Source organism: Felis catus, chromosome D2, assembly GCF_018350175.1.
Source record: "Felis catus isolate Fca126 chromosome D2, F.catus_Fca126_mat1.0, whole genome shotgun sequence".
In the NCBI taxonomy this organism is placed as follows: domain Eukaryota; kingdom Metazoa; phylum Chordata; class Mammalia; order Carnivora; family Felidae; genus Felis; species Felis catus.
The window spans coordinates 24,096,268-24,123,470 of NC_058378.1; the positions used below are offsets into that span (position 1 = coordinate 24,096,268).

At 43.1% G+C, this 27,203-nt stretch overlaps 1 protein-coding gene across 1 annotated transcript; it reads left to right on the top strand.

Moving 5' to 3' along the window:
• The first annotated feature begins 162 nt into the window (after nucleotides 1–162).
• On the top strand, nucleotides 163–26,884 carry ZNF365 (zinc finger protein 365). Its single transcript, XM_023240483.2, has 5 exons — nucleotides 163–301; nucleotides 1,985–2,740; nucleotides 16,021–16,201; nucleotides 23,327–23,364; nucleotides 24,102–26,884. Exons 2-5 carry the CDS (start codon nucleotides 1,998–2,000, stop codon nucleotides 24,361–24,363), a joined length of 1,224 nt encoding a protein of 407 aa, XP_023096251.1. The 5' UTR covers nucleotides 163–301; nucleotides 1,985–1,997; the 3' UTR covers nucleotides 24,364–26,884.
• The last annotated feature ends 319 nt before the right edge of the window (nucleotides 26,885–27,203 follow it).

The window sequence follows — 27,203 nt, forward strand, 5'->3', positions numbered from 1 at the left end:
CCCCATCCGCTCCACGGCTGGGGGGCGGGCAGACCGTGCTCCCGCACGCCGGGCAGAGCGCTCCAGGCCTCCCCCCCCCCCCCCCGCCCCGGGGTCCCCGGCAGCCGCGCGCGCCGCCCCCGCCGGCCCGCGCCACGCTCCGCCCTGGACGCCGCTGGTCCCGGCGCGGGGGTGCGCGGGGGGTGGGAGCGGGCCCCGGCTCAGCCTGATTTACGGCTCTGCTGAAAACCGCTTCGCTCCCGCAGCAGCAGCACCGGCCGCGGCGGCAGCAGCAGCGGCTGCAGCTGCAGCAACAAGTCGGGTAAGTGGCAGCAGCTGGGCTTCTGCGCCTGCGGCCCGGCCCGCGGGGCGCGGCGGAGGGGGCCGGCGGAACCGTCCCGGGCTGGGGAGGGGGCCTGTCGCCTCCACGCGGCCGGGAGTTGGGCGCGCGGCCCCCACTTGCGGAAACTCGTGCGCGCATGTACCCACTCTGGCGCCTGGGGCCGGCCCGCGGCGGAGCGGGGGCGGGGGGACCCGGGACCCTCCGTGCAGCGCCTTTGCCAGCTGCCCGGCTCAGGCAGAGGAAATTGGGGCTTTTCGGCCAACCCTGTGGACTGGGGTTCCCGCTGGGCCCTTGAAAGCAGGAGTACTCCCAGAGCGCCTGATAACCCGGTTCCCCATTCAGGGATGCCACCCCTTTCCCATTGCCACCTGGAATCCAGACTTCCCTTTCCTGGGCCTTTTGGGCCAGGCTGTGCATCCTGTGTCCACAAAACTGGTCGTTAAACAGCCAGGTGTAGCACAGGAAGAGGTTCCCCTCTCTAGGGGCCCAGAGGCTTATTAACCTGGAGGCTTTGCGTAGCTGGCTGGGGACCATTTGCGCCTCTGCTTTTGAGGAGGTTGAGGGCCTAATAACAACACTTTACAGTGTTGACCCTTAGCTGAGCTTCCTCTCTTGGGGGCCCAATGCTTGTTACATTTAAGTAGAAACCACTCCTGGAGGGAATATGTGTGCCCTGTTTGCAGAGTAGGGTTGCTACCAGTCATCTGTTGCTAGGGCTAAGATAATAAATTCCTTCAACGAAACAAGAACTCACTAAAGAGTTACGCTGATACCTGCATGGTTCAAACATTGGTCATCTCTAGAGGTTATCCTATGAAAACAGGATCACAGAGAAAAATCCATTGAGCGCATGGTATTTTTATAAAGGCTTGGCCACAGCCATGGCCCCACTTGTATCAAAACATAGCTGATATCTTGAGTTCCCAAATGTCAGTAAATCTGGAATATGGGGGACAATGATAACATTTTGGTTTATGTCATCACAACAATAACTAAAGGCGAAATCTCAGGTTGAAAAATTTCCAGCTCATTGTGTGCTTAATGCCACTACGTCTAGCTTGAGTGATATTTTTCCTATGCTTGAAGAAAGATCGCTGAACTTGCATTCTCAGGACAAATGTTGACAACTCATGTGAGTTTTCCTCACGTTTGGAATTCATGCTTATCAGGATATGTAGGGCACAGGTTTGCAGTTAGCGGTACTAAATTCAGGAGGGCAGGAAACTTGAATTCCACTTCTGGATCTGTCATTTACCATCTGGCTTTGAATTAATTACTTTACCTCCTTGCTTCAGTTTTCATATCTGCTAAAAGAGAATGTTACCCACCTTTTTTTTTTTTTTTTTAATCCTGGGTGGGGTTGGCAAACTTTTTTTGTAAAGGTCAAGTAGTAATTTTGGCTTTACCAAAATAGTCTCTGTCTCAACGCCTCACTCACCTTTGTCTTTAGTGCAAAAGCAGCATTAGACAATACAGAAATGAGTGAATGTGGCTGGATTTGGCCCACGGATCACAGGTTTTTATTTTAATATAAGATATTATATGCAAAAGTAATTTGAAGCCAAAAGTTCCTGCCCTCATGGACATGGGTGGCAACAGGCATTTCAGTAGGCATTTTTTTAACAGACATGTAAACTACCTGTTTCATTTGGCCCTGCCCAGGACTTGAAGAGTAATGCAACAGAAGGCTTTTGAGGAAAGCAGATACCCCTGGCAGGAGTCCTTTGAGAATGTTGCTGTGTGCCTGCCATTCCGCTGTCCGAGGTGTGGAGACCATACCAGATTTAGAAGCCTGTCTTCGCTGAGGGCCCATCTGGAATTCAGTCACAGCTACCAGGAAAGAACCCTCTTGACAAAATGCAGCCTCTTTCCATCCCTCAAAGACACAGACCTAGTCACTTCCGCAGAACCCCTGAAGCAGGGAAAATTGCAGAGCACTGGCAACGTGGTGAAGCAGAAACCGAGCTATGTTAACTTGTATAGTATTTCACACGAACACTCCAAGGACAGGAAGCCATTCGAGGTGGTGGCAGAGCGGCCAGTGTCCTACGTGCAGACCTACACCACGGTGGACCTGCGTGCGGACTCACTGGAGGGGCCACGGGCCAGTCCCGGCCTGCCCACCTCGGACACCAAGGCTGCTTTTGAGGCTCACGTCAGAGAAAAATTCAACCGGATGGTTGAGGCTGTGGACAGGACCATCGAGAAGAGAATCGATAAACTCACCAAAGAGTTGGCCCAGAAAACTGCCGAACTGCTGGAAGTTCGGGCAGCCTTTGTGCAGCTGACGCAGAAAAAGCAGGAGGTGCAGAGGCGGGAGCGGGCCCTGAACCGACAGGTGGATGTGGCCGTGGAGATGATTGCAGCGCTTAGGCAGCGCCTGACCGAGTCGGAGGAGGAACTGCTCAGGAAGGAAGAGTAAGTGGTGCTGTGCCATCGCTGTAGGCACCTCCCCCCAGCTTACAAGCACATCTAAGGCGAGGTTTGGTTTTTATTACTTGCAGGTACCTTGGCTGCATTTCTCACTGATACAGTTGAACTTGGGAGGCACAAGGCTTTTTGATAGACTCTGTGTAGAGTCTGCAGCCCAGCAGCAGGAAAGTCAAAATACTTAGTTCTTTCTCGCCTTAGAAGCTACAGAACATTTTTAGCGAGAGCAGTAGCACTGTATCCATGGTGGGATCCAGCACCAGCTGGGGAGTGGGGGGGAGTTGAACGTGAAGGCAGAGAGGGGCCCTAGGGGAGCCAGTTCTCCTTGATGGGCTCCATGCAGTTGAGTCAGGAACAAGAGATGCTGTCTTACTCAAGTGTAAAAATATGCTGTAAATACCAGTGGTTCTGGCTTCTTTGCCATTTTGGATTATCTGCTAGTGTTAATTAACTGAGAATCCATTTAATTATAGTTTTTATTTGGAAGAAGCAGATATTAGGAAACCCAGAGGAAACTTCCTGATACTACTGACTTCCGTGACTTAAGTTTGAGAATTTTCTTTTTGGAAAATGGTACGTGATACTAGAGTAGGTCAGGCCTGCTTGCAAAGAGTTGACAAGCTATTACTTTAAAAAACATCATACTTGGGAAAGCATTTCCTTATTAATTATGGCATTCACTCAAACTAGAAAAGCATACATAACAGTGCAGCGTATTTCCCAAATGCGGAGTGTTGGCTTTAAATTTAAATGGAGGTTCAGAATTCGTAGAATCAAAGGGCATACAAATTGGCACTCTAAGACAACCTAGAAGGAAGATTTCAAGTAATTTAGATTATATTATAGAGGTGGACTTAATTTCATACTCTCTTTGCCCACTGGCACTCTTCTATCATGCATTGCCTCTTAAAGTGTAGTAATTAAAGCTTCCTTCATTTGGCAAGAGGATAAGAAACCGTGTGTATTAAAGAGATCATCACCCGGTATCACTAAATGCCTACATTTGACCTACAGGGAAAGCCTGCTCTGATCAACTAGAAATTTTTTTAATTACAGAGTGAGGACAGATTTGAGTTAGCCACTGATTTATTTGCTTTTAGGGAAATGATCTCTAACAAAAAGTTTCTCTCTTGGCGTGGGGAGTTTCCTGGTGGGAAGTTAGTGCCAATACCCATTATGGCCACCAGGGTGATTAATACTGCGTCACTGGAAAAATGGCAGATGGGTTCCCCTATGTGCAAAGAAAAGCTTAGAATTACATTTGTGGTATTTCTGTTTGACTGACGAGCAGTGAATTTAAAAGGAAAACAAACTAATTGCACATATTTATTGTCATGTTTTATTTATTAATTACACAAGTCAAAATGAATGTGGGATTTGGGCCGATGGATGGCAGGGAGGATCAGATAGTTAGATCTAGGTTGTTGGCAAGGTTCTAACTTTTATTTTGGGTTGTGGGTTCAAGAGTGCTTTCCTATTAAAAATATGTGGTTAACTGACTTGGTGTAAAGTGGGCCATGCATGGATCAGTTGTAGTAATGTTAATCCAGTGTGGTCACCTGAGGACCAATTGAAAAAGTAATCCATACTTGTCAAAAAAAGATTTAACAGGGTGGAAATGCATGTACTAAAAGTCTCCCTCTTCTCCAAGCGTACCCTACTTCTTCCTCCAGAGACAGCCACTGTTTAGCTCCGTGAATGTCCTTCCAGACCTTTCCTATGTACATACAGCCCTTTGTACTTTATATGCAGAGAGAATTATTTTCCCAAATGGAATCATGGCACATACTGTTCTACCACTTATGTGTGGAGTTTGCTTTTAACATAGTATGTTGTAGGCATCTTTCATGCACTAAATATAGGATTATGTCATTCCTTTTGGCTATTGCATGGTATTCTGTGGTGTGGCTGCTTCATGGCTGATTTCATCAGTTTGCTATTAATGAATATACGGTTTTGTTCCATTTCCCTGGTATTAAAAATAATGCCTCCCTTAACATCCTTGTACATACATCTCTGTTCACATTTTTGTGAATATATTTGGAGATAAATTATGAATTGGTTTTTAGTAGGTCATTTTGGACTATCAGGAAAAAAAATAACATTAAAAAAACTTTAAATGAAAATACAGTGCAACTGCCTTACACTCTTAAACATAAAATTAACAAAGTCTTCATTTTTTTTAAGCTTTTATTTGGTCTGTCGTATCAGTTTCTGTATTCAGGCCTCAAATAATCACTCTTTCTGTACATAAAATAGCACTGAAAGGGTCTTGTTTCCAGAAAGGACACTGGAGCTCTTGGTCTGAGAGGGTGACTGTGGCCAGTCCCCTCGGAGTCTATAGTGTTCAGCCTCCCTGATGCCCACCCCTGCCCCCAAAATGGGGATGCAAGCCAGCTGCGCAGCTGCCATACCGCTGAAACTGCGTTAATTTGACTGGATTTGCCTGGCTAGGATGTGTGCCTTCCCTCCTCACCATCCCTCACAGAGCTGTGCCTTCCACCGGAGAGACGTGACCTTTTAGATATGAGAAGACCCTATTTGGCCGTGAACTAACCAGGAACTGCACTGCCCTGCTAACCCCCTCCGAATGAGCTCTCAAGACTCATTTGTGAGAGGAAGTAGGCGGTTACCGTCCGATTCAAAATCGCCTTAAACTCTGGGGACCTTTCGAGACACAGATGGTGTTTTAAAAAAATGCAAACATCTACATGAGGCTCTCTTGCTAATGGATTTCACATGAGGCTCCTCTGCTTATGGATTTGTTCTCTCAACTTTAAAATCCTCTTTTTTTTTGAACTGAAATAAAAGACTCCAGGGCTGCTTCTGCCCTGCAGCTGTCTGCAGGCTGAACCCCTTGGACTGTGGAAGTCCTGTGTATACTCGATGACAGAGGAGATTGTTTGAATAGGCAGCATCTTACACTCTGGTGCTGGTGAGTCTCATTACACATCTGTAGAGAGGTATCTGTATGTTTCTGGAGTGCACATCCAAAAAGGTGTGCCTTGTCTTCACAAAGTCTCTGCCACTTTAAAAAGTCCTATTGAAACAGGTACTTACTTATTCAGGAGTATTCAGAGCTATAGGGTAGCACTGCCCGTAATCAGGTAAATCAATCCCAGCCAACCTTGCTGTAAGGTATCCCTTAACAAGAAAGGATAAACTTGGATACTAGCTGATTCGTGGCCGAGTTGGTCATCCAAAGTTTGGAGGACATCAGTGGAATAACAGTAATCCCAAGTTTTCTTGTACCTCCTTCTGCAGATAAGGCTGGAAAGTCCTAATTGAGTACCCATGATGTGCCCAGCACTGTGCTAGGTATATATAGGAATATGAAATTCATGCTCTTTTCCCCTGAGGGGCTAACACTCTTCATGGGAAGAGTAAAACGTATCTGTGAACATGTCCATGTTCAGACCCAAGGTGTTTGAACAAATGCTTAAATACAAGCCATGGTTTCAAGTTGATAAATCATTAGAGATAAACCATTTTATGTGGCAATGCCACACTGGGGAATGAGGAGGAAGGCGAGTATTTGCATCAGTGGCCGGGGTGACCAGGGGAGATCGACATTGAAGGGAATAGCAGGGAGAAGGGAGACTATTGGAGATGGCCCCTGAGGAGATCATGTGATTTTGGAACTAGAAGGTACTCCTTGTCTCCTTCAAGATAACGCTCTCATAGAGGCAGAATATAAGGACCAGCACCGTGGAATGACTCACCCAAAAATTTAGTGGTGGAGCTGAAATTGAAACCAATATTCCCTGTGTCTCTGCTGAGTGCTTTTTTCCATTAATTCACTGTCTCAGCCAGACTTTTGAAAATGTGGTATTTGCCCAAAGCGTCAAGACTTATGTAATAATGAAGCTGGCCCATTTTGGAATGAGCTTGCTTCTTTGCTGTTTTGAGAGAGCCGCAATGGTGACATCATGTATTTTTCTGATGAGATTAAAGGAAATGTCAGCTGGCATCAAAGGTGGTGGGAAATAGGGAAATGCTAGCGTCATAAGTTTGGTTATGATATTAAACTTCTGGAGCACCAGCCCAGGGCTTTTAACTTGCCACAAGGGCTTTTAACTTGACTCTCTGGATGTCCGAGGCCAGTCCAAATGGAGCATGTGCCCCTGCCAGCCCTTGATTATGGTGAGGGGCCTCTTTGTAATTCTACCTAATTTCCATCCTACTCCCTTGCAAGTTACGATAGATATAATCTTTCCCTTCTTCCTTCATTATTTGCCCTGTTCTCAGCTGGGAGTTGGCCAGAAGACAAACCTTCCACTAAGTGCCTGCTGAATGCCAGGTGCTGTTCTAGGTCATACAGTAGTAAACCAAATGAATCCAGTTTCTGCTTTCATGGCAGGAAGAGACCAGGAGGTAAAATTACACATTTTGATATGATAAAAGAGGCATACAGGGGTAGCCTGAGCCAGGTAATGTGCATTTAGGTTTCTATCAAAATAGGTTTCTATCCCAAAGCTGGCTGTGGGATGCTGGCCTTTTAAAAGTAACTTTGGGGGTGCCTGGGTGGCTCAGTCGTTTAAGCGTCCGACTTTGGCTCAGGTCATGATCTCACAGTTCGTGGGTTTGAGCCCCGTGTCGGGCTCTGTGCTGACAGCTCAGAGCTTGGAGCCTGCTTTGGATTCTGTGTCTCCCCCTCTCTCTGCTCCTCCCCCACTCACGCTGTCTCTCTCTCTCTCTCAAAAATAAATAAACATTAAAAAAAATGTAAAGGTAAGTTTGACTTGGTAACTTGCTTTGCACAGCTAAACCCTCTTGCCACTTAATTACAACATTCCTATTTTTGATCAGCTAAAGCAGTGAGTAGACAACTTGGTCTCCAGATGGATCCATTGCTAGGAAACAGGCCAGGAAAAATCATGTTACATGTAGGGTTCAGTGGGACAGGAAGGGGTCTGTTTGCTCCACATTTTAATGTGTTTAGATAAATGAGGTCCTCTCTTTCCAGGCTGTTTCCCATGAAGATTTACAAACTAATATAGGAAAAGCTAGATGTCAAACATGCCCTTTTATGGATGGTAAAATTTGGAGACCAAGGAAAATATTCAGTTTTTCTGTGTGTCTCACGTTAGTGCATCTTTTTTCTCTCTCTGGACTGAGGGGCTTAGAATGTAGTGTTGACCTACTTATTACCAATAAGAGTAATTTGACTTACTTAGATAGATCTTAATGAGAACTATATACCTTTTGGTTTAGTCAAAGAAGCCGAAAGAGAAAGATGAGGCAAAGGGTCACCAAAAGTAGGGATGACGTGACTTCAGACGGGCTGTGGGTGCAGATTCCACCCTGTGGGGGGCTCCATGGGGTACATCGGAGCCAACCCTGAGCTCCCAAGGTTGCAGCCAGGCTCCCAGCATTGGAAAGGGGTTGACTCCAGCTTCAGGATTTGCCTCGTGGCTGACATTACGGTCTGTCTGAAGTGCTCTGTGATCAATAGCTAGACTATTTTTAGCTAGAGGTATTTTTACCATTTCACATACCTCCAAAGAGGTTCATAAATCAGTAATGTAAAATGAAATTTAAATAACTTGGTAGGGCTTTGCCTTTGGGAGGAGAATATGATTTTAAAGTGTTGTTTAAGAATAGAAGAGAGGCATCAATTTTAGATCCCACCCTCAGCCTTGTGGGAGGTGCCTGTATTGTGGATTACTTTTTGGTTTTATGCCCCAGTACTTGTTTGGAAAAAGATAAAAAGAAACCTCAGGATCTTTTTGTCAGTTACAGAGTTTCAACTAGAGATGTAGTTTTACATTTTGTGCATTCAGCAGGAATTTTTTGCACCCATATTGTGTGCTGGGCTCATGTTCGATACTGGGGTAGCACAGCGGAAGGGCAGGCAAGGTCCCTGACCTTACAGATCTCACAGTGGAATGGGACAAATGGCATGACTAACCCTCTCTGTAGTGTGCAGTGTGATAGGGGGCAGCGTTCTGCGGGAGAACACAGCAGGCGAACACAGCAGGTTACCTACCCCACACCCAGGCATGTGTGGGAAAGCTTCCTAACAGGAGAGCCCTGAGGTTAGAAGGCTCCTGAAGAGTGGGGACCAGGGAGACGCAGAGGAAGGGACCCCAGTGGAAGAACAGCATGTTCAGAAATAAGAATCTGGTTCACAGGCTGAATGAAGGGAGTTCCCTGGTGCTGGAGCAGAGAGGGAGGTGCTGTGCATTTATGAGGCCCAGGGGGAGCGTGAGGCTACAGGGTGGCCATGAAAGCTGGACACACAGGGAAATAACTATAAATTATAATACATGATGTGATCGGTGTGTTGCCTCTTATTAACAACGCATGGTTCAATGCCTATGTAAAATTGCAGTGAACACTGTGGTGCATTAATGCACATTTCCCTCTATCGCTACATCCGCTTCTGATGTTTATTTTTGAGAGAGAGAGACAGAGCATGAGTGGGGGAGGGGCAGAGAAAGGGAGAGACACAGCATCTGCAGGAGGCTCCAGGCTTTGGGCTGTCAGCACAGAGCCCAATGCAGGGCTCGAACTCACAGACTGCAAGATCATGACCTGAGCCAAGTTGGACGCTTAACCAACTGAACCACCCAGGTGCCCTTCTTTACACCTGCTTCTAGAGTGGGTTTGTCGCATGATAGTATATCTTTGATTTTTTTGAATTATTTTGCTTTTAACCCACCTCAGAAGTAACTGAGGGGTTCAATCTGTAAAAAAAAAATGAAATATTATCTGTGTCTCAGACCTTATGGCCACCCTGTAAATGAATGAGCACATGAGGGAACAAATAGTTTTTCTAAATAAAGCTTTGATAGCACTGAAAGGGCTTTTTCACTCATTGCCTCTTTGTTTCTGAATCTCAGGATACTGACAGATTGCTTAGCTCTGTGAATCATTCTGCAGTAAGCTTCAGGCCAGTTTCTTATCCCGTGCTGATACTTTTTCCTTTAGTATCAAATAGTGATTTAAATAAGCGTATTTTCTGCTGAAGCCTAAAACCTTGTATCCTATCATATTTAACTTTTTTTGAGAGAGAGAGAGAGCGCACACAGACATGCATGTGTGAGCAGGAGAAAAGAGCAGGGGGAGAGAGAATCCAAACAGGCTCCCTGCTGCTAGCTCAGAGTCCAATGGGGAGCTCAATCCCATAAACCGTGAGATCATGACCTAAGACGAAACCAGAGTGGGACGCTCAACAAACTGAGACACCCAGGTGCCCTGTATTTAACTTTTTAAAAAATATGTATATGAGAAGCCAGCAGTGGGCCTGTAAGTGGCCTAGAGTCTGCTAGTTTCCCTGAAGCTGGTTTGTATCCACAGCTTGACTGGATTTCACTCAGGTTTGCCTTTATCTTCTCTCCCATCTGGCCTTCCAGCCTTCTCACTGTTCTAAGTCACAGGGTTTAAGAACCTAAAATAAAACCACACAAGTCTCTTCTCCTTCTTCTCTCTGATGGCATCGTATTATTCTTTTTCTTGGTTATTCCGCTCAGCTTTGTAATTACATATTTATTTCAGTATTTGTTTGCTTCTCCCAGGGCGCCTGGGTGGCTCAATCGGTTAAGCTTTTGACTTCGGCTCAGGTCATGATCTCATGGTTCATGAGTTCAAGCCCCATGTTGGGCTCTGTGCTAATAGCTGAAGCTAATCTGCTTCAGATTTTGTGTCTCCCTTTCTCTCTGCCCCTCCCCTGCTCGTGCTCTCTCTTTCTCAAAAATAAATACACATAAAAAAAAAATTTATAATGTTTGCTTCTCCCACCATATCAAGGGTTAGTATACCACCAGCCCGACCCAGCCTGCTAGCTGTTTTTGAGGAGCTTGTGAGCTAAGAATTTTTAATTTGAAAAAAATTGAAAAGAAATAGAATAATTCATGACATATGGAAATTATATGAAATTCAAACTTCGGTGTCTAAAAATAAAGTTTTATTGTTATACAGTCTTTATGTATTTTTTGTGCTAGGTGGAGTTGAGTAATTGTGACAGAGACCATATGGGCTGCAGAACGTAAAATATTTACTCCCTGGTCCTTTGCAGAAAAATGGGCTGACCCCTGGGTTAGGCAGTAAGCTTTGTGAAGACAGTCATGGCTTCATGAGTGCCTCACCACTAAGCCCGGTACGTGTTAACATTCAATAAATGCTTGTTGAGGGGCGCCTGGGTGGCGCAGTCGGTTAAGCGTCCGACTTCAGCCAGGTCACGATCTCGCGGTCCGTGAGTTCGAGCCCCGCGTCGGGCTCTGGGCTGATGGCTCAGAGCCTGGAGCCTGTTTCCGATTCTGTGTCTCCCTCTCTCTCTGCCCCTCCCCCGTTCATGCTCTGTCCCAAAAATAAAAAAAAAATAAAAAAAATAATAATAAAATAAAATAAAATAAATGCTTGTTGAATTACTGATAGTGAAATAAATAAGTGTATGGTCTGTGACTACATCTTACTAGTGTTCTAGCCCTCGTTGCCCACCCTCACCCGAGTTCTGAGGTTCAGGATCACATGTACAAAGCCTGACAGCACTTCTCAAACTTTTTGACACAACTTCTCCTTATACTGCTAAAAAAAAATATCTGAGGACCTTCAAAAGTTGTTGTTTGTGTGAGTTTTATCTATCAATATTTCCTTTATTAGAACTTAAAACTTACAAATTTAAAAAGACATTATTTAAAAGTAGCAATAAAAAAACCCATTACTGGTTAACATAAATAACATATTTCTATGAAAAACAACTATTTTCCAAAAACAATTTGGCAAAGAGAGCAGCTTGGTTTTATGAGTTTTGCAAATATTTTTAATATCTGGCTTAAATAGAAGGCAGCTGGACCTTGTTCCGTATGCATTTAGTCTGTTGAAAATTTGTTGTTTGGTTGGAGTAGATAAAGGAAATCCATCCTCTTGTGTGTCTGTAGTAAGAAGAGGGAGGGGTACTTTAATAGCTTTTTCAGAGAACAGAGGATATTCTGCTTCGATACTGTGCCATAAGTCAACAATTGGTAGTTTCTTCAAGAATACTTGAGATATGGAACCTGTACTCATATTAGTGCATATTTTGTTCTCCCTTACATTGAAATCCATTGGTCTTCCTTGCACTTTGAATGGATATTTTACTGTTTGGGGTATAATTATTTTAAAAAAATTTTTTAATATTTTTATTTGTTTTTGAGACAGAGAGAGACAGAGTATGAGCAGGGGAGGGGCAGAGAGAGAGCCAGACACAGAATCCGAAGCAGGCTCCAGGCTCTGAGCCTGACGCAGGGCTCGAACTCACAGAGGGCGAGATCATGACCTGAGCCGAAGTCAGATGCTTAACTGACTGAGCCACCCAGGCGCCCCTGGGGTATAATTATTAAAGAGACTACAAACGCAATATAGTTCAGCCTCTTCCTTTTTCATTCAGGAAATTCCCAAGATTCCTTGGGGAAATATGAGGTGTTTCTGGATATTGTTAATCCAGATTGAACAGGATGTGAAAGGGGAATCTGAACTTGTGCACACATGCTGTACCATAATTAGCCACTGGGTTTTGTTGCTGTTTCTGTCTAAAACAGACACCCAAACATATTCTTGGTATGAGGAACTTTTCCAGCCATTGTCTTGTATAACCTCTGATTTAAAATTAAATCATCAGACTTGTTTTAACTGTCTTTTCTTTTTCTTTGTCTTTCTTTTTTTTAGTTGATGTGAAACATTCATAAACTGAAATTAAGTTAGTATTGGTGCCAGGTTGGTTGAAAAATACAAAGGGTGTTAACTTCTCAGCTTCAGGGCACAAGGTAATTGGGTGAGGGAGAGGTTAGAAAAAGATGCTTCTGTTTTACAACGTAACATAACACTCCAGGATCAGCTAGGAGCATTAATGTTAGTTTGCAGGAGTTTTAAATAGAACCAGTAGCAAAACATTACATGATTTAAAAATACAGCTACAGTCATAAACTATATTGCACTTAGATTTGTTTTCTTGCTTTTGGGATGTTAATCCTATGGGATTAGGCTGTCAAATATTGCTGTTCTACATTTTAAGCTTTATAGCCTGAGAGCCCCAAAATAGTAAATATGCATAGAAAAAAAAAAGACTAGAAAAAATATACAAGGATATTGATAGCAGTTACCTCTGGGTGTTGGGATTATGGGTCATTTTTTGTTTCTTCCTTGTCCTTTTAAAATATTCATTACAACAAATATATATTGAACATTATGTTTCATGTATTATATTGAATGATGGGCTTAGAACAGAGAACAAAAAAGCTGATTCGCCCCTTGCTGAGTTAGATCTTCTAATAGGTCAACTTTTATGTTTCCCATAATAAATGTAAAATATTTCTGTAATGAGATAGATATAGTAAATATTATAAACCAAAATGAATTGAAAAAGAATTCACTGGCTCATTCTCTGTGTTTTTCTTTTGGATGGTGGAGAGGGTTGTGGGTTTTGGTTGCTTTCCCTAAAAGTACAGTTTGGAGACTTGTGTCATGATTCAGGTATCCTAAATATCACCTATGAAGTATCTACAGTGGGCTTGACTCTGAACGAACGGGCACCTTAATGTTAGAAAGAGGAAGGAACAGACGTTTCCTGGGCTGTGTTTTCTAGCCACACTTTTGCGCTCCATCTCAGCCATTCCTAGGAGCCGTGATGGATACAGCATGTAGCATGCTGGATGTAGCACCTGAATGGACCTTCCGTTATTTTGCTGCTAGTTAGGGTTACTTAAGAGGCAGATCAAAGCTGAATGAGCCATGGTAGAGCTTGAAAATTGGCTTTTGTCTGTGGTCTGAACAGCTTGGAAAGTGCACATCATCCGTTCAGGCCTCATACAGAAACATCTGGAAATAAACTTGAAACTTGATGATGGAAGAAAACTCCTTTCCAGAAGGACTCATTTCTTTTATGTGAATATTTCTTAGCTACTGAAAGATAATAGAATTATTGTGGGATTGGGGTTTATATTTGATCCTGGATGGGAAACAAGAAAAAAGGGGGCTACTATAATAAGCAATTCTTTGATGCATCATGTTAGAACCTGTCTCTTTTCTATTTTTATAAGTATATAATTTCCAAGGTTTTACAGAGACGTTTGACTCTGTAGGAAATGTCAGACAAGTTTCAGTATGACCAAGTGTGACATATTTGTGAGAAAAAAAATCACAACTAATTGTAAAAGTGAGTCACTGACTAGTTGTACAGAATAAAGGAGCTGGAAACCACTACCAAGCTCTTTTGTAAAGATCTTCTACAAAACTTCCTGGGCCAGACCTACCTGAAGTTCTACTCTCAAGAAATTATGGCACTGAGTGGAAAGTATAGAGAAGACAATGAATTTCATCAACTGTCTAGAGCAGCTGCATGAGGTTAGGTTTTTTTTTGTTTTTTTGTTTTTTTTTTTTTTTTGAGAGCAGAAAGGGAGAGAGAGAATCCCAAGCAGGGCTCCAACTAATGAACAGATCATGACCTGAGCAGAAATCAAGACTCAGACCCCGAACGGGCTGAGCCACCCAGGCACCCTGAGGTTAGATCCTTTTTAGTGGGATTTCTTAACCTAAAATGAAAGAGGCTGGGAGGATGATGATCAGTCTTTAGAATCTTGGTTCTGCATAAGTTGAACATGGCCAAAAAAATGAGGGGGCACTCCTTGAAGGTCGAGAGAGATTCTGAAGACCTATAAAGGAAATACTATATCCAACAGGTAGTAAAATTATAGAAATTCATTGCCTCTCGTGGGCGTGGCAGGGCATACAAAGGGAAAGGCTGAAAGGATCTTCATAATTTCTCACTAAGTAAGGCAAATTGGATGGAGTTGTGATAATAAGCATCTGTTGGTCGTGTGTGTGTGTGTGTGTGTGTGTGTGTGTGTGTGTGTATTTGTAGAGTTGCTCATGAGAATGGCTACCAAATTGTTACATTGTTTCAGGATAATGGGGTTTCTTTTACATTTCTGATGTGTTTGAGTTTGTATAAAAAACTGATTTATTATAAATCAAAAAAAGTATGGTTTTCATACATGCATTGGAAATAAGAAGATACAAAGTAGTAATAAAGTTATTAAAATTTTTCTTTGGATGGAACTAGAGTATGTTATGCTAAGTGAAATTCATCAGAGAAAGACAAATATCACATGACTTCACTTATATGTGGAATATAAGATACAAAACAGATGAACATAAGGGAAGGGAAGCAAAAATAATATAAAAACAGGGAGGGGGACAAAACATAAGAAACTCTTAAATACAGAGAACAAACAGAGGGTTGCTGGAGGGGCTGTGGGTGGGGGGATGGGCTAAATGGGCAAGGGGCATTAATAAGGAGGACACTTGTCGGGATGAGCACTGGGTATTATATGTAGGGGATAAATCACTGGAATCTACTCCTGAAATCATGATTGCACTATATGCTAACTAACTTGAATGTAAATTAAAAAAATTTTTTTTCTGGATTTGTGAATCACAGGTATGTGGATAACGGAATGTTGTTTTAGGTATTTTCCTCAGCTTTTTAGGGAAGGGCACCCTGCACATTGATTGTCCTGTGTCCTCTAAAATAGCTTTCCCAGCGGTCCTTGCATCTGCCTGGGGATGGCATGTCTTGGACTGTTTCACTTTTAGCTGAAACACACAGTTGGTACAAGGTGACTCATCTTATACACTGAAGTGCTCAGCCTGGCCTTTTGTTTCCTCTCTGTACTCTTTTCTCTCCCCAACAGCTAGACTTTTAAAATGTAAGTCAGAACATTTCTCAAAAGCATCCAGTGGCTTCTGATGTCATTTATAAGAAAATCGAGCATCCTCATGGTGGCCCCTACTTTGCCTGTCCTCCCCCTTCCTCCCTGTGCTCCAGCCACACAGGCCTCCTTGCTGTACCTCAGTCCTGTCTGCATGTTTCCACCAAGGCCTGGCTTGCTGTCCCTGGATATCTGCCTGTCTTATTCCTTGCTTCCTTCAGCTATCTGTTCAAATGTATCCCCATCCAGGTCGTCCCTGACTCTGCTTTCTAAAATCTCACTCACACTCTGCATCCCTCTGTTACTTTCTGTCCCTTTGCGTCCAGTGTCCCTGTTTTCTCCCTAGCACTTACCACCACCTGACATATGTATTGATTTGTATATTTTATAATGACTGTCTCTACTAAAATGTAATCTCTAAACGTAACCACGGAAATGTAGCATTATCTCTTGTCATGGCCATGAGCATACTGCCAAGGGCAGTACCTGACGCATAGTAAGCACTCAATAAATATGTGCTGAGTGAATGAATTCCTGTCTCATTTCTCCGCTCTGTGTTCTGACATTTTTGCCTTGCAGAGAAGTTGTTACATTCAACCATTTCCTGGAAGCAGCAGCTGAGAAGGAGGTTCAAGGGAAAGCTCGGCTCCAGGACTTTATTGAGAATCTGCTGCAACGGGTAGAAGTGGCAGAAAAGCAGTTAGAGTACTACCAAAGCCAGCAGGCTGCTGGCCTCTGCCGGGACATCGGTGAGCACATGGTAAGTCACACAGGTCCAGCCACCAAGCTGTGGTCCTTGGATATGGCGAGACTGGGTCCAGGACAGAGGAAGAGGGAGCTGGGGAATGACTTACAGGAACCTTCTAGGCGTCATTTGAAAGCCCTGCACCAGCCATGCCTGTGTTACGAAGTGACACCAGGGGATCCAGGACGAGATCCGGGATGCACAGTTGTCTTCAGCCTGCGACTCCACACCGAGATAAACAGGCAGGAATAGTTTTATATTATAGAGTAACAGGGTTGGAAGTGTCCAAGCAGATCATCGGTGTCAACCTGGGCGATCGAGTAGCTTGGAAAGTATTGTCCCATTTTGGAGCTCTTCAAGAGAATCTTAAGAAAGCTTTGGCCTTTTTAAGTAACAGTGGGATCTAGCCACGTACCTCTTTTTTCTTTAACAGGAAGGACAGCGCCTTCCGATAGTCTCTATAGTTGAAACATTCTTTAAGTAGATTTTGAAAAGGTCTTAGAAAATTTCACAAGTGACAGTTCTATAATAGATTTCTGCATACAAGTTTACGTATCGTTTCAGGGACTTAAGAGACCCCCAGAGCCCAGATGAGAACCGTGCATACGGCTGAAGGTCCAGATTCTCCTCAGGGGCTTGATCAAGATTCTCTGGTCTCTTTGGGGGTGGGAGGAGATACAACACCCGTGCTCCAGATGAGGGAGATGGTTGGGCAGATTCGCCCTCCAAACAGTTTTTTTTTTCTTATAAGCAACAAAAGCCAAAGAAAGGATTTTTGAAACCCCAGAGTGGTTTACTTATACTATTTTCATGATCTATTCAACCTTATTTATGCTTATCCCCTTCCCAAAAGATTTAAAAATGAGTCTTCACTTCCCCACACGTGGACTGTCCATGTCAGGAGAAGAAAAATAGGAAACATTTATGCTAACCAGAATGTTGGAAAAGTTGCTATTGGCTGATTAAAAAGTTTAGTTTGAGCATTCTGGAAGCCAAGAGTAAAAGGAAACATGTTAAATTAAAAAAGAAGGAATGAGATGAAAAGCAGGTGGAAAAAGAAGGCAAGAGGGAGAGACAGACAACAGGAGAAAAAGGGAGAGAGGAAGGAAGAAGTGAAGAAACCTTCTGCCGTCTTACTGTAATGTACACTCAGCCTTAGAGCAGTGAAACAATGGGGGCTCTAGAAGTTTCCGGTCAGGAACAAAAATAGACTGGAAAGAAGTAAGTTTGTTACTTCTGTGAGATTTCAGTTACTGTAATCAAAGCAGTTGCAGCCATGTGCGTGTTTATTATTTTCCTGTTGGTGTCTGTGGTCTGAGAGGGAGCCTATACTTCCCTCCTCTGTAGAGTCCAGTCATAACTCATTGTGGCTGGAAGGACACACTGAACCCTTTCCTGCCTTTTTCCCATCCTGCCCTCTATCGGGAGGGAGTGCAGCATGAGGTCACGGAGCTCACATGTGAGGTGAAAAGGCCTGGCTTCCAGATCATTAGCTCCCCTCTCCTGACTAAACGAGACCATTTGTCTTCCTGGACCTGTAATTCTTCTATAAAATGAAGCAGTTGGGGGTGCCTGGGTGGCTCAGTCAGTTAAGTGTCCAACTTTGGCTCAGGTCATGATCTCATAGTTCATGGGTTCGAGCCCCATGTCGGGCTCTGTGCTGACAGCTCAGAGCCTTTTGCCTGCTTCAGATTCTGTGTCTTCCTCTCTCTCTGCCTCTCCTCCGCTCACATCTGTGTCTATCTGTCTCTGTCTCTCTCAAAAATAAATAAACATTAAAAAAGTTAATAACAAACTAAACTAAAATGAAGCAGTTGGACTAGATGCTCGCTAGGGTCTTGCGCCGCTTAAATTCTCTGATCATCACCTGACTTTGGTGGTTAAGAATTCTAAAATAAAAGTGTAGCATTAACAGCTTGACTATTTAGGCTTATAATTAACCCAGAGCTAAGAAATGTGTAAAATTTTACTATACTAAGCCAAGAGGATCTTAAAGAAAGAGAGAAAACAATGGAAGGCAAGGAGGAAGAGAGGAAACCGAATAGTTCTCTCTCTTACTTATATTTCTGTGCTCACTTTCCTCTGCTTATTTTTCCACTTTGAAAATTAAACATCTTTTCAAAGGCATTGCTAGTCATTATTTTCATCACAGTGGCACCACATAGTCACAAGTTGGACAGCATCTCCGCGGCTCTAGTCAGCTATGTATATATGAAGTTATGTGCGTGTGTGCCTGCCTGTACACACACAACACACACGTATGACACATAAATACGTAGATCTACAGGCACACGTTTGTATGCATACATATATATACAAACACAGCAGGAACTTGATACATAGTTGTGTTTATGCCTTCTGTGTCCTAAACATGGCATGATCTGCCTTCATCAGACTTGATCTACCTAAGGAAGAATTGACTAATGGAAAGAAAGTAAAATGCAGTTAAGATGATAGTGGGGAAGATAGAAGTGAGCACTGACTGTGAGTAGGACATGGTCAGGCCACAGTGAGGTGGACTGTGGGACTCCCGTGGGGAGGACACATCGCCCTGAGAAGACCAAGAATGAGGTGCTTTGTTTCTGAAAGGATTGAGTACTTTCCCTGTTTTCATGGAAGTCCTCTCGACTCTGCGTTGGACCATAATGCACCACATCACAGTTCAGTCTTGGTCCTTCAGACCGTTTCTCCCTTTTCCTTTCATCTATGTCATCTTAACGCTATACATGCACCTGTGAAATTAGGAACAGTGTCTTCGATGTAAGGCGCATGCTAAGTCTGGCCTCCCAGGGTTCCTGTGGTTGTTGTACACACACAGAGGAACTTGGATGCTTTTGGCAAGAAAAGCTCTGAATCATAGCTTTATTGACTTACTTGGCCCACCTTAGTGAAGGTACAAAGCAGTGACCAGCCCAGGCTTCTGGAGCCTCAGCCCCACCCAGGAGAGCTCCTTGCCCCAGTGCACCCTGGGAGGGAGCAGAACATTCTGACCCATTCCCTCCACACCTCAGCTCATGACAGCCTGGCATGCCACCCCAGTTAGTGCCTTTTCTGAAATAATGTTTTCAGCCTCTGTGTTTTCCCCTTAATTCCCTTGAGCATTTGTGTTCCTTTTTCACCTGGCTGATTTCTAAAAATGTAACATGCTTACTCAGATCCTTTGTCTTTATGCTCTGAAAAATGCTGTTGAATTAGACCTAAAGTGACCTAATATCCCATCTGCCAAAAACACACACAGAACTGCCCAAATGGAAGGTCATGAAACAGCTTGGATAATCTTATTTTAAGTGTTGCGTTTATTTCCGGTAGGTTGCTAAATTAGGACTAGCCGCCATCCATTTAATACATGTTTATTGGGGACACAGCTCTTTCTGGGTGCTGAGGAAACTGGGTGAATGAGGTAGGTGAGGTTCCTGCTCTCGTGAGGAAGGCGACGGCATCGAAACAAGTAAACATGCAACAAAGATGGTTTCCTGCGGTGACAGCCCCTTTAAAGGAAAAAGTAAGATGATGTGTCTGAGTGGTCCTTACGGTCAGGAACAGCCCTGCACGGGAGGCCACATTTAGACTGTGACCTGAATAACCAGAGGAAGGCAGCTCTGTGCACACTGGCAAGTGGCTTAGAAGGGAACAAGCTTGGCATGTTTGCGTGAGAAGAGTTGAAGTCAGAGATTCAAGAAGGATCCAGATCATGCCGGGGTTTCTGGGTCACATAAGGAGTTTGGACCCATTCTAGAACAGAGAGAAGCCGTTGATTGGACAGTTGTGAGCAGGAGGTGAGCTGTTTTAGCACAATCGCTCTGGCTGCGGGGTGGGGGAACAGATAGGTGCAGGACTGGGAGACAGGTTAGAAGGCTGTTGTGTGGCAGATGGTAGCTTGGTGAGAGCAGAGATGGAGAGAAATGGCAGGTATGGGGTGTATCGTGGGAATAGAATTGACCAAACCAGTTGGCCTTGCTGAAGGATTACTTTTTTAGCAGGTGAGGGAAAGGGAGGAATCAAGAATGAATCTAACGTTTTGGCCCGAACAGTTCAGTTTGCAGTGCTGCTATTTACACCAAGTGGAGGTTGCAGGAGAGCTGGGTGTCCAGTTTCTCTAACCCAAAACAACGCGAGACACCATGTTTGAGTTTTAGAAGTACATAGATTGGCTCTCAGTACAAATTTATTTATATTTTTCCAACCTGGAACCTTCCTTAAGGACTCTCTCGATCCCCATCCCCAAACTTGCCTCTTCCTAAACAAAAAGAAGGCAAAATAGTTGGACGGGGAGAAAACAGAGACAGTGAGGTGGGTTAAGGAGGAAGAGCATTTCTGTCTGCCTGCGGCTGTACGGCCAGAAAGAACAGTGGCCTCTTGTGTTCACAGGGAGGAGAGCATGTGAGGTCCTGTGGGGACTGTGATAACGGCCCTGCCTCCACCCGAGGCCCCATGATCTATAGGATCACTGGAGAAATTCCAGCCCAGCTACGAATTCCACATAACTTTTGTGTACAAACTGCACACTTTTACACAAACACATACTCTTTGAGAAGGCTGAGCCGAGTGAAGTCTTGTTTGGACTTGGAATGTGCTCACATGGGTTTGAAGCCCAGCTCTAACACTGGTAAAGATTGAGGCTTCAAACCAGCTGCATCACTTTTTGGCCTTGTTTTCTACATCTGTGAAAGGGGGATGCCAATGCTTGTCTCATAAGGTGGTTTTGAGGGTTAATTGTGGTTATGTAGTCCGTATTTTATCCAGTGAGTGATGTACCGACATGCACAAGTTATGGTACCTGCACATATGCGTATATGTGAGGCTTATCACTCATCGGCACCCACACTTGTGCATTTCCCTTTATGTAATATACAGTAAATTCTTTTAATTTCCTGAGGTCCCAGCAGGGTCCATCAGTGACATTCATAGGCACCAAGGTTTTGGTTCTTAAAACGTTTTGGAAGTCAGGGACCTCTTTGAACATTTGATAACATTGTTCGCCTTTTCCTCAGGGAGGGAAGTATGTATGTGTATGTAAACACACACACACAGTTTTACATAAAATCCCAGAGTATTACATATACATATACAACATATCATCAAACTATATGCTTACATACATAGATATAGTAAAGTGAAAAAAATTTGTTATGCCTTAAGAATAATTTTAAAAAGTAGGAGGCACGTTATTTATTTTAAAGTTTATTTTTTGAGAGAGACAGAGACAGCGTGAGTAGGGGGGGGCAGAGAGCGCGAGAGAGAATCCCAAGCAGGCTTTGCACTGCCAGTGCACAGAGCCTGATGCAGAGACTGAACCCACAAATCTGTGAGATCATGACCTGAGCTGAAATTGAGTCAGATGCCTAACCCATTGAGCCACCCAGGTGCCCCAAAGTAGGTGGCAGTTTAGAGGAAGAAAAACCCTACACGTTTTTGTTTGTTTTTACGGTTTACGCATATACTAATGTCTATCCAAGGAGCCGGGCTGAGAAGCCCTTACTGGTGGCTGTGGGGCCACGGCTCATACTGCTGCGGTTCCCAGAAGCTGCCAGCCTGGTGTTTGCCTGAGCTGTCTGTCCTGTCTTCTTTGTATATTGCAGAACCTCACGACCCTCATGCAGGCAAGGTGCCTTTTTCTGTACACATTGATTAATCTCGTGTTGAATCCAGCCAGTGTGAGCAGGGTCAACCATAAAGCTCACTTTTGACTGAATCAGAAGGCAGATGCCAAGAATCCCATCTTGCCCTGCTGGGCACATGACCCTCAAAGGTTTAAGAAAGCTGCTTTCTGGGGTGCTGGGTGGCTGTTGGTTAAGCATCCAGCTTCGCCTCAGGTCATGATCTTGCAGCTCGTGGGTTCGAGCTCTGCATCAGGCTCTGTGCTGACAACTCAGAGCCTGAAACTGCTTCAGATTCTGTGCCTCCCTCTCTCTATGCCCCTCCCCTGCTCATGCTCTCTCTCTCTCTCTCTCTCAAAAGTAAATAAACATTTTTTTAAAAATTAAAGGAAAAGCTGCTTTCTGATTTGCTTCTGACTAAAGCTCAAGCTGCAAACAGATGACCCAGGGTAGTGACCCTGCTATGCTGAACTTAGTTTCTCTGATTATTTGAATACAGTAGGGACTCGTGTGTTGGCCATACTGGGCCCCAACACCAAGATGGCCCTTACTACATATTTTCTTTGTCCTCCTCTTCTTCTGTTTGTCTGCCTGCTGATATGACACCACTACTTTGAGTGAAGGCTACCCCAGGGACATCAGGAATTGAAGGTTGGGAATACACTGGGTTTGCCTCTAAAGTGGATGGTGACATCTGGATCACAAAATGATAGTTCTCAATTTGTTTGGCAAATGATATTTGAGCCCAACCACAAAAGTGCATATTTTATGGACAGTGGAAAATAATCTCAGTGATAGATGGCCTCGGGGACAGTTGTGGAGTTGGTCTTCATATGCTCTCACTTTAGAAATGATGTATTTTAGGCAATAAACATTTTATGCCAATTTTCCCTTTAGTTGATACACTGTGACCAACCACAGCTGTGGTAAATTAGCTGCACATGCAGCCTGAATTAATCAGGAAATAATGGCATATCATTCTAGTTTTATAAAACATGCTTCTTCAAATGTTGCTGTATTAGAGGGCTCTTCAACGTTTTGAAATTTCTTAGATCTACTGATAATGGCTTCTTGGAAATCTCAGAACCGGGAGCACAGAGGCTCCCAGAGTCAGCTGAGGCTGAACACGAGACGAGACGTTCTCGTTCAGTGCTGGGATAGCAGGTGCCATGGGCCGTGTTACCCATAGCAGTTACTGGCTTCCTTAATGGGAACAATTTCTTAAAAATAGAAGCGAGAGGGGCGCCTGGGTGGCTCAGTCGGTTAAGCGTCCGACTTCAGCCAGGTCACGATCTCACGGTCCGTGAGTTCGAGCCCCACGTCGGGCTCTGGGCTCATGGCTCAGAGCCTGGAGCCTGTTTCCGATTCTGTGTCTCCCTCTCTCTCTGCCCCTCCCCCGTTTATGCTCTGTCTCTCTCTGTCCCAAAAATAAATAAATGTTGAAAAAAAAAATTAAAAAAAAAAAATAGAAGCGAGAAAGATTTTTAAAGTCCGTTCCAACGTTCAAGCGAAGTAATGTTTCTTCTTATTTGTTTTCCTTCAGCTTACAGATATCTCCTCAAATAGGAAACCCAAATGCCTGTATGTATATCTTTTTATACTTGGGCCATTTGATAATGTTTGCATAATGTATTTTCCTGTTACGTTTTATATGGTATCTATATTATAAGTGGACTTGGAAGTCTTAAGTGAAAATGTACCTGCCCATATGCCTAATTTTGTAAAATGTGGATATGATTTTTAACGATGCTGATAGCCTTATAGCAAATGCCATAAGGCAGTATGATAGTATTACTGGAGTACTTTTACAGTATTTTGTAGTGTAACTTTCTCTTATTGAAGTACAGTTATAGTCATAATAGCTCTACAGTGCTATTAATGTGTGTGTGCTACATTAGATATCTATAATATAAACAGATGTGTAAATTTATACTATGATTCATATACTTTGTAATTGCTATGCTACTACTATATACAGTCACTTAAAGAGTCCAGGGCTATGGATTCTGGTCCCAACTTTTCCAGAGACCAGCTGTGTATGTTTTATCCTAGATAGTCACTTAAATTTTCTATGTCTCAGTCTTATTACTGGTGAATAGAGCTAGCAAGATCTCCCTGGGAATTTGATATCATGAGGTCGTTTCGTGAAGGCCACAGGAATTTTTGAAGGAAAAATACCAATTTATATTTGACTTAACTGGTGGCATTACTGCCACTCTAGCATGCAGGAGTGATTGTGCCAGGGATGGGTTTTTTCTTTAAAGGTTCTAAACAAAATCTTTCTTTCTGCTCATCTCCCTCTGTGCGACCATCTGTAGAAGTCGAGGGCACCCACATTCTGTGTGTAACCACGCTGATCTCAAGATCCATTTTCATCCAAAGGGAAGGAGCTACCTGAAAAAAGCCAAGGATGACAGAGCCAGCATGCAGCCCGCTAAGTCCATTCACGAACAGGCTGAGTCCCCACGAGAACTCTGCAGACCATCGAAGAAAGGGGAGCCTCTGGGGTTTTGCCGAAAAGGCAACATCAGGCCCAAGGTGGCCAAAAAAAAGCCCACAGCAATTGTGAACATCATCTGAAAGGGGGGTGGTCCTGGACCACCATTGCTGGACTTTGTGGAATGTTGTTCTAGGGGCCAACAATAATGCCCTTTTGGATACATCCCATAGTAAGACACATTGGGAAAAAGAAGGGCATAACACATTTATTTTGTGTCCATACAAGCACCTGGATTAACCAGAATTTGATAAACGGGAATCTCGGGGAACCAGAGTTTTATTATAGGCCCCTTTTAGAAGCAAGAGGCAGATTACAGAAAGAATTGAAAAAAAAAATGAAAGCAGTTTTATTCCAAAATGTTAGTAAAAGCTCCAACTTGTAAAATAATTAGACCACTCTCCAGTAATTTCTGTACCTGGGGTTCTGTGCAGGGGTGATTAAACCTAGGACCCAAGGCCACACAAACCAAGTATTCTGGTTAATCAAGATTTCAGTGTTTGGGTTGCTTCAGGGACTCGTTCAGTTAGACTTCAGTTCTCATTTCTACTTTGTTCGATTCAGGTTTGTTGTTTCTCTGGAAGCATGTTTATTCAGATTTGGGGGAGCCTCTGCTTTCTTCTTTGGCTGCGTATTCTGCACCCTAAGACCAAGCCACAGCCTCTGCCTTCATAGCCGTTATTATTGCCTGTGGTTAGGGCCGAAAAGTCGATTAAAACCGTAAAACCCTTTGATCAGCATCCGTCACCAGTTCAGGGTCTGAAGGTTGGAATGCCAGCAGATGGCACGTGTAGTGCATTGAGAGCCAGCCTGGGACACTGTTGATGTTACTCAGCCTTTCCCGAGACCTATTTCCCTGGTCGTGTGGGCAGCCTCCGTGAGCTGCAGGCGTGACTCCTTGCTGGCCTCACTCTTCACCTCCTGCTGCCTCTGTGCCCTTTGATAACTAAATATATGTCCTTACCTTTCAACCAGGTATTGGAAGTGTTCACTGAACACTGCTTTTTAAAGTAGTTTCTGAAACAAACAGTGCACGTGGGATCCACAGTCTGAGACTGTCCCTCTTCCCTCCCTAAAATAGCCTTTGTTTCCACAAGGAACCATCTGTTAAGAACCTTCTGCTTTATGATTTCCCTCAAGAATGAATTTCCATGTTCCTTTTTTTTTTTTTTTTAACTTTAACAATATCATCAGGTCTTCTGCAGAGTTTACAAGTGCTGACATCCTTCTGGAAGAAAAGAGTAGTTATGTCCACAAATATATACATATATATATATATAAAACAAAATATATATGTCAAGTATATTAATAATTTATTTTTAAATACTCATGCAAAAGGTGTGTGTTTGTGGTGGGTGGTTTTTAAACTATATACATTAGTTCATGTAAGTTGAATTCTCTTCTTTTAAAAATTAAAATTGTAACCTAATTAACATTAGTAGAATGATTGTTATTACAATAAGCATCAGATTAGCAATGCATTAAAAATAGGTATAAAGCAGTTACTTAAAATTCCAATAAATTGAAAAGTGTAACTTATCATTATACAAACATTTTGAACCTATCATAGTGAAAATGTTGATTTTTGAACCTTCACTTTGACATCTGGCTCACAGGGGTGGGCCATTCGTATGATATACAGGCAACTATCAAGTGGGGAAAAAACATTGCTGTGAAGTGAATATCACTGTTTAGGCTAACACTGTAAAAATTGTAATGTTATAATTATTGTTTATTTGGAGAATTAATCTCCTCCAAAGTTATTTATTATTAGTGTTTATACCATGATTGCACTCTAGCCTTTTACATACTAAAAAACTGACTTGTTGTATTGCATGCCCTTTGTCCCGTAACACGTGTGTGCAATGACAACAACTTGTTTTTAAAGGTAGTATAGCCAAATTTGGTTTTGTTTATTTAATGTGACCTACATTTTCGATTTTTATTTAATATGCCTAGAGGGCATGGCAGCGCTCTTTGACAGTGGTATTCTGTGATCTCCAGAAAGCACCATAATGTCATATCTACTGTATGTACATTACATAAGACAGATGATTTTAAGATTTATTATATTAAAAAATTCTTTTTAATTCCAACTAAATTCTGACCTTCATACAATGAAATGCATTATAGATGTTGTGCTTCCTTAGAGACATAAATTTGCTGTTGAAACATGGGAGCTGGCTCACTCCAAGGGATATTCCACCTACATACCATGGCCCAAGCCATGTACTGTGTCCAGCTGGGGTCTTATTTTTAAATATATATATTTGTTGTCCACATGGGCAGTCAACCTGCGAGTTGATTTTTGAAGAAATTACCAAAGTTTCTAGGAAAACATGTTCAAGGTTAAACTGAAGAATGGATCTAATTTTTATGATTTGTTTTGTAAGGAAGAAATTTTTCTTTGAACTAGTCTTTCATTCTTTCTTCCCAAAGTTATGGATTCTCAAATGCTACATTCAGGTTGCTTAGACACTGTTTTCCAGTATTCTGCAGGGTAGATCAGTTGTATGTAAGTTGGAATGTTCTTTTCCCAGAATTGATAAGAAAAAGTTTTTAGATTACGAAATATTATAATAATAAAGCTATATTTATGACTAATGTGTTGGTATGTTTTGTCTAGTTGAAATGTTTCTGGGGACCCAAGTGTACTGGTCCATTAACAGTGAACAAAATAGTTTTTAGTGAATAAACTGTTCACTGCACATATAATCACCATGATCTTGTACCTATAAGCTTTCTTAAAAACTAAGCTTGATTGTTTTTGTTGATCACAATGCCTACATCAAAAAGTTCTTTTTACATATGTTCACACTGAGAAGGCCTCACTAAAAGCCCATTTGGTACTTTTCTCCCATCTTCCTCCACACTATGAGTAATTTTCCTACACTCTATTTTTAAACTTGGCAACTCTTAGCAA

Coding starts and splice junctions, on each gene's coding strand:
- ZNF365 (XM_023240483.2), top strand. CDS start 1,998: ATGCAACAGAAGGCTTTTGAGGAAAGCAGATACCCCTGGCAGGAGTCC. Junction 2,741..16,020: donor GAACTGCTCAGGAAGGAAGA/GTAAGTGGTGCT, acceptor TTTGCCTTGCAG/AGAAGTTGTTACATTCAACC. Junction 16,202..23,326: donor GGGACATCGGTGAGCACATG/GTAAGTCACACA, acceptor GTTTTCCTTCAG/CTTACAGATATCTCCTCAAA.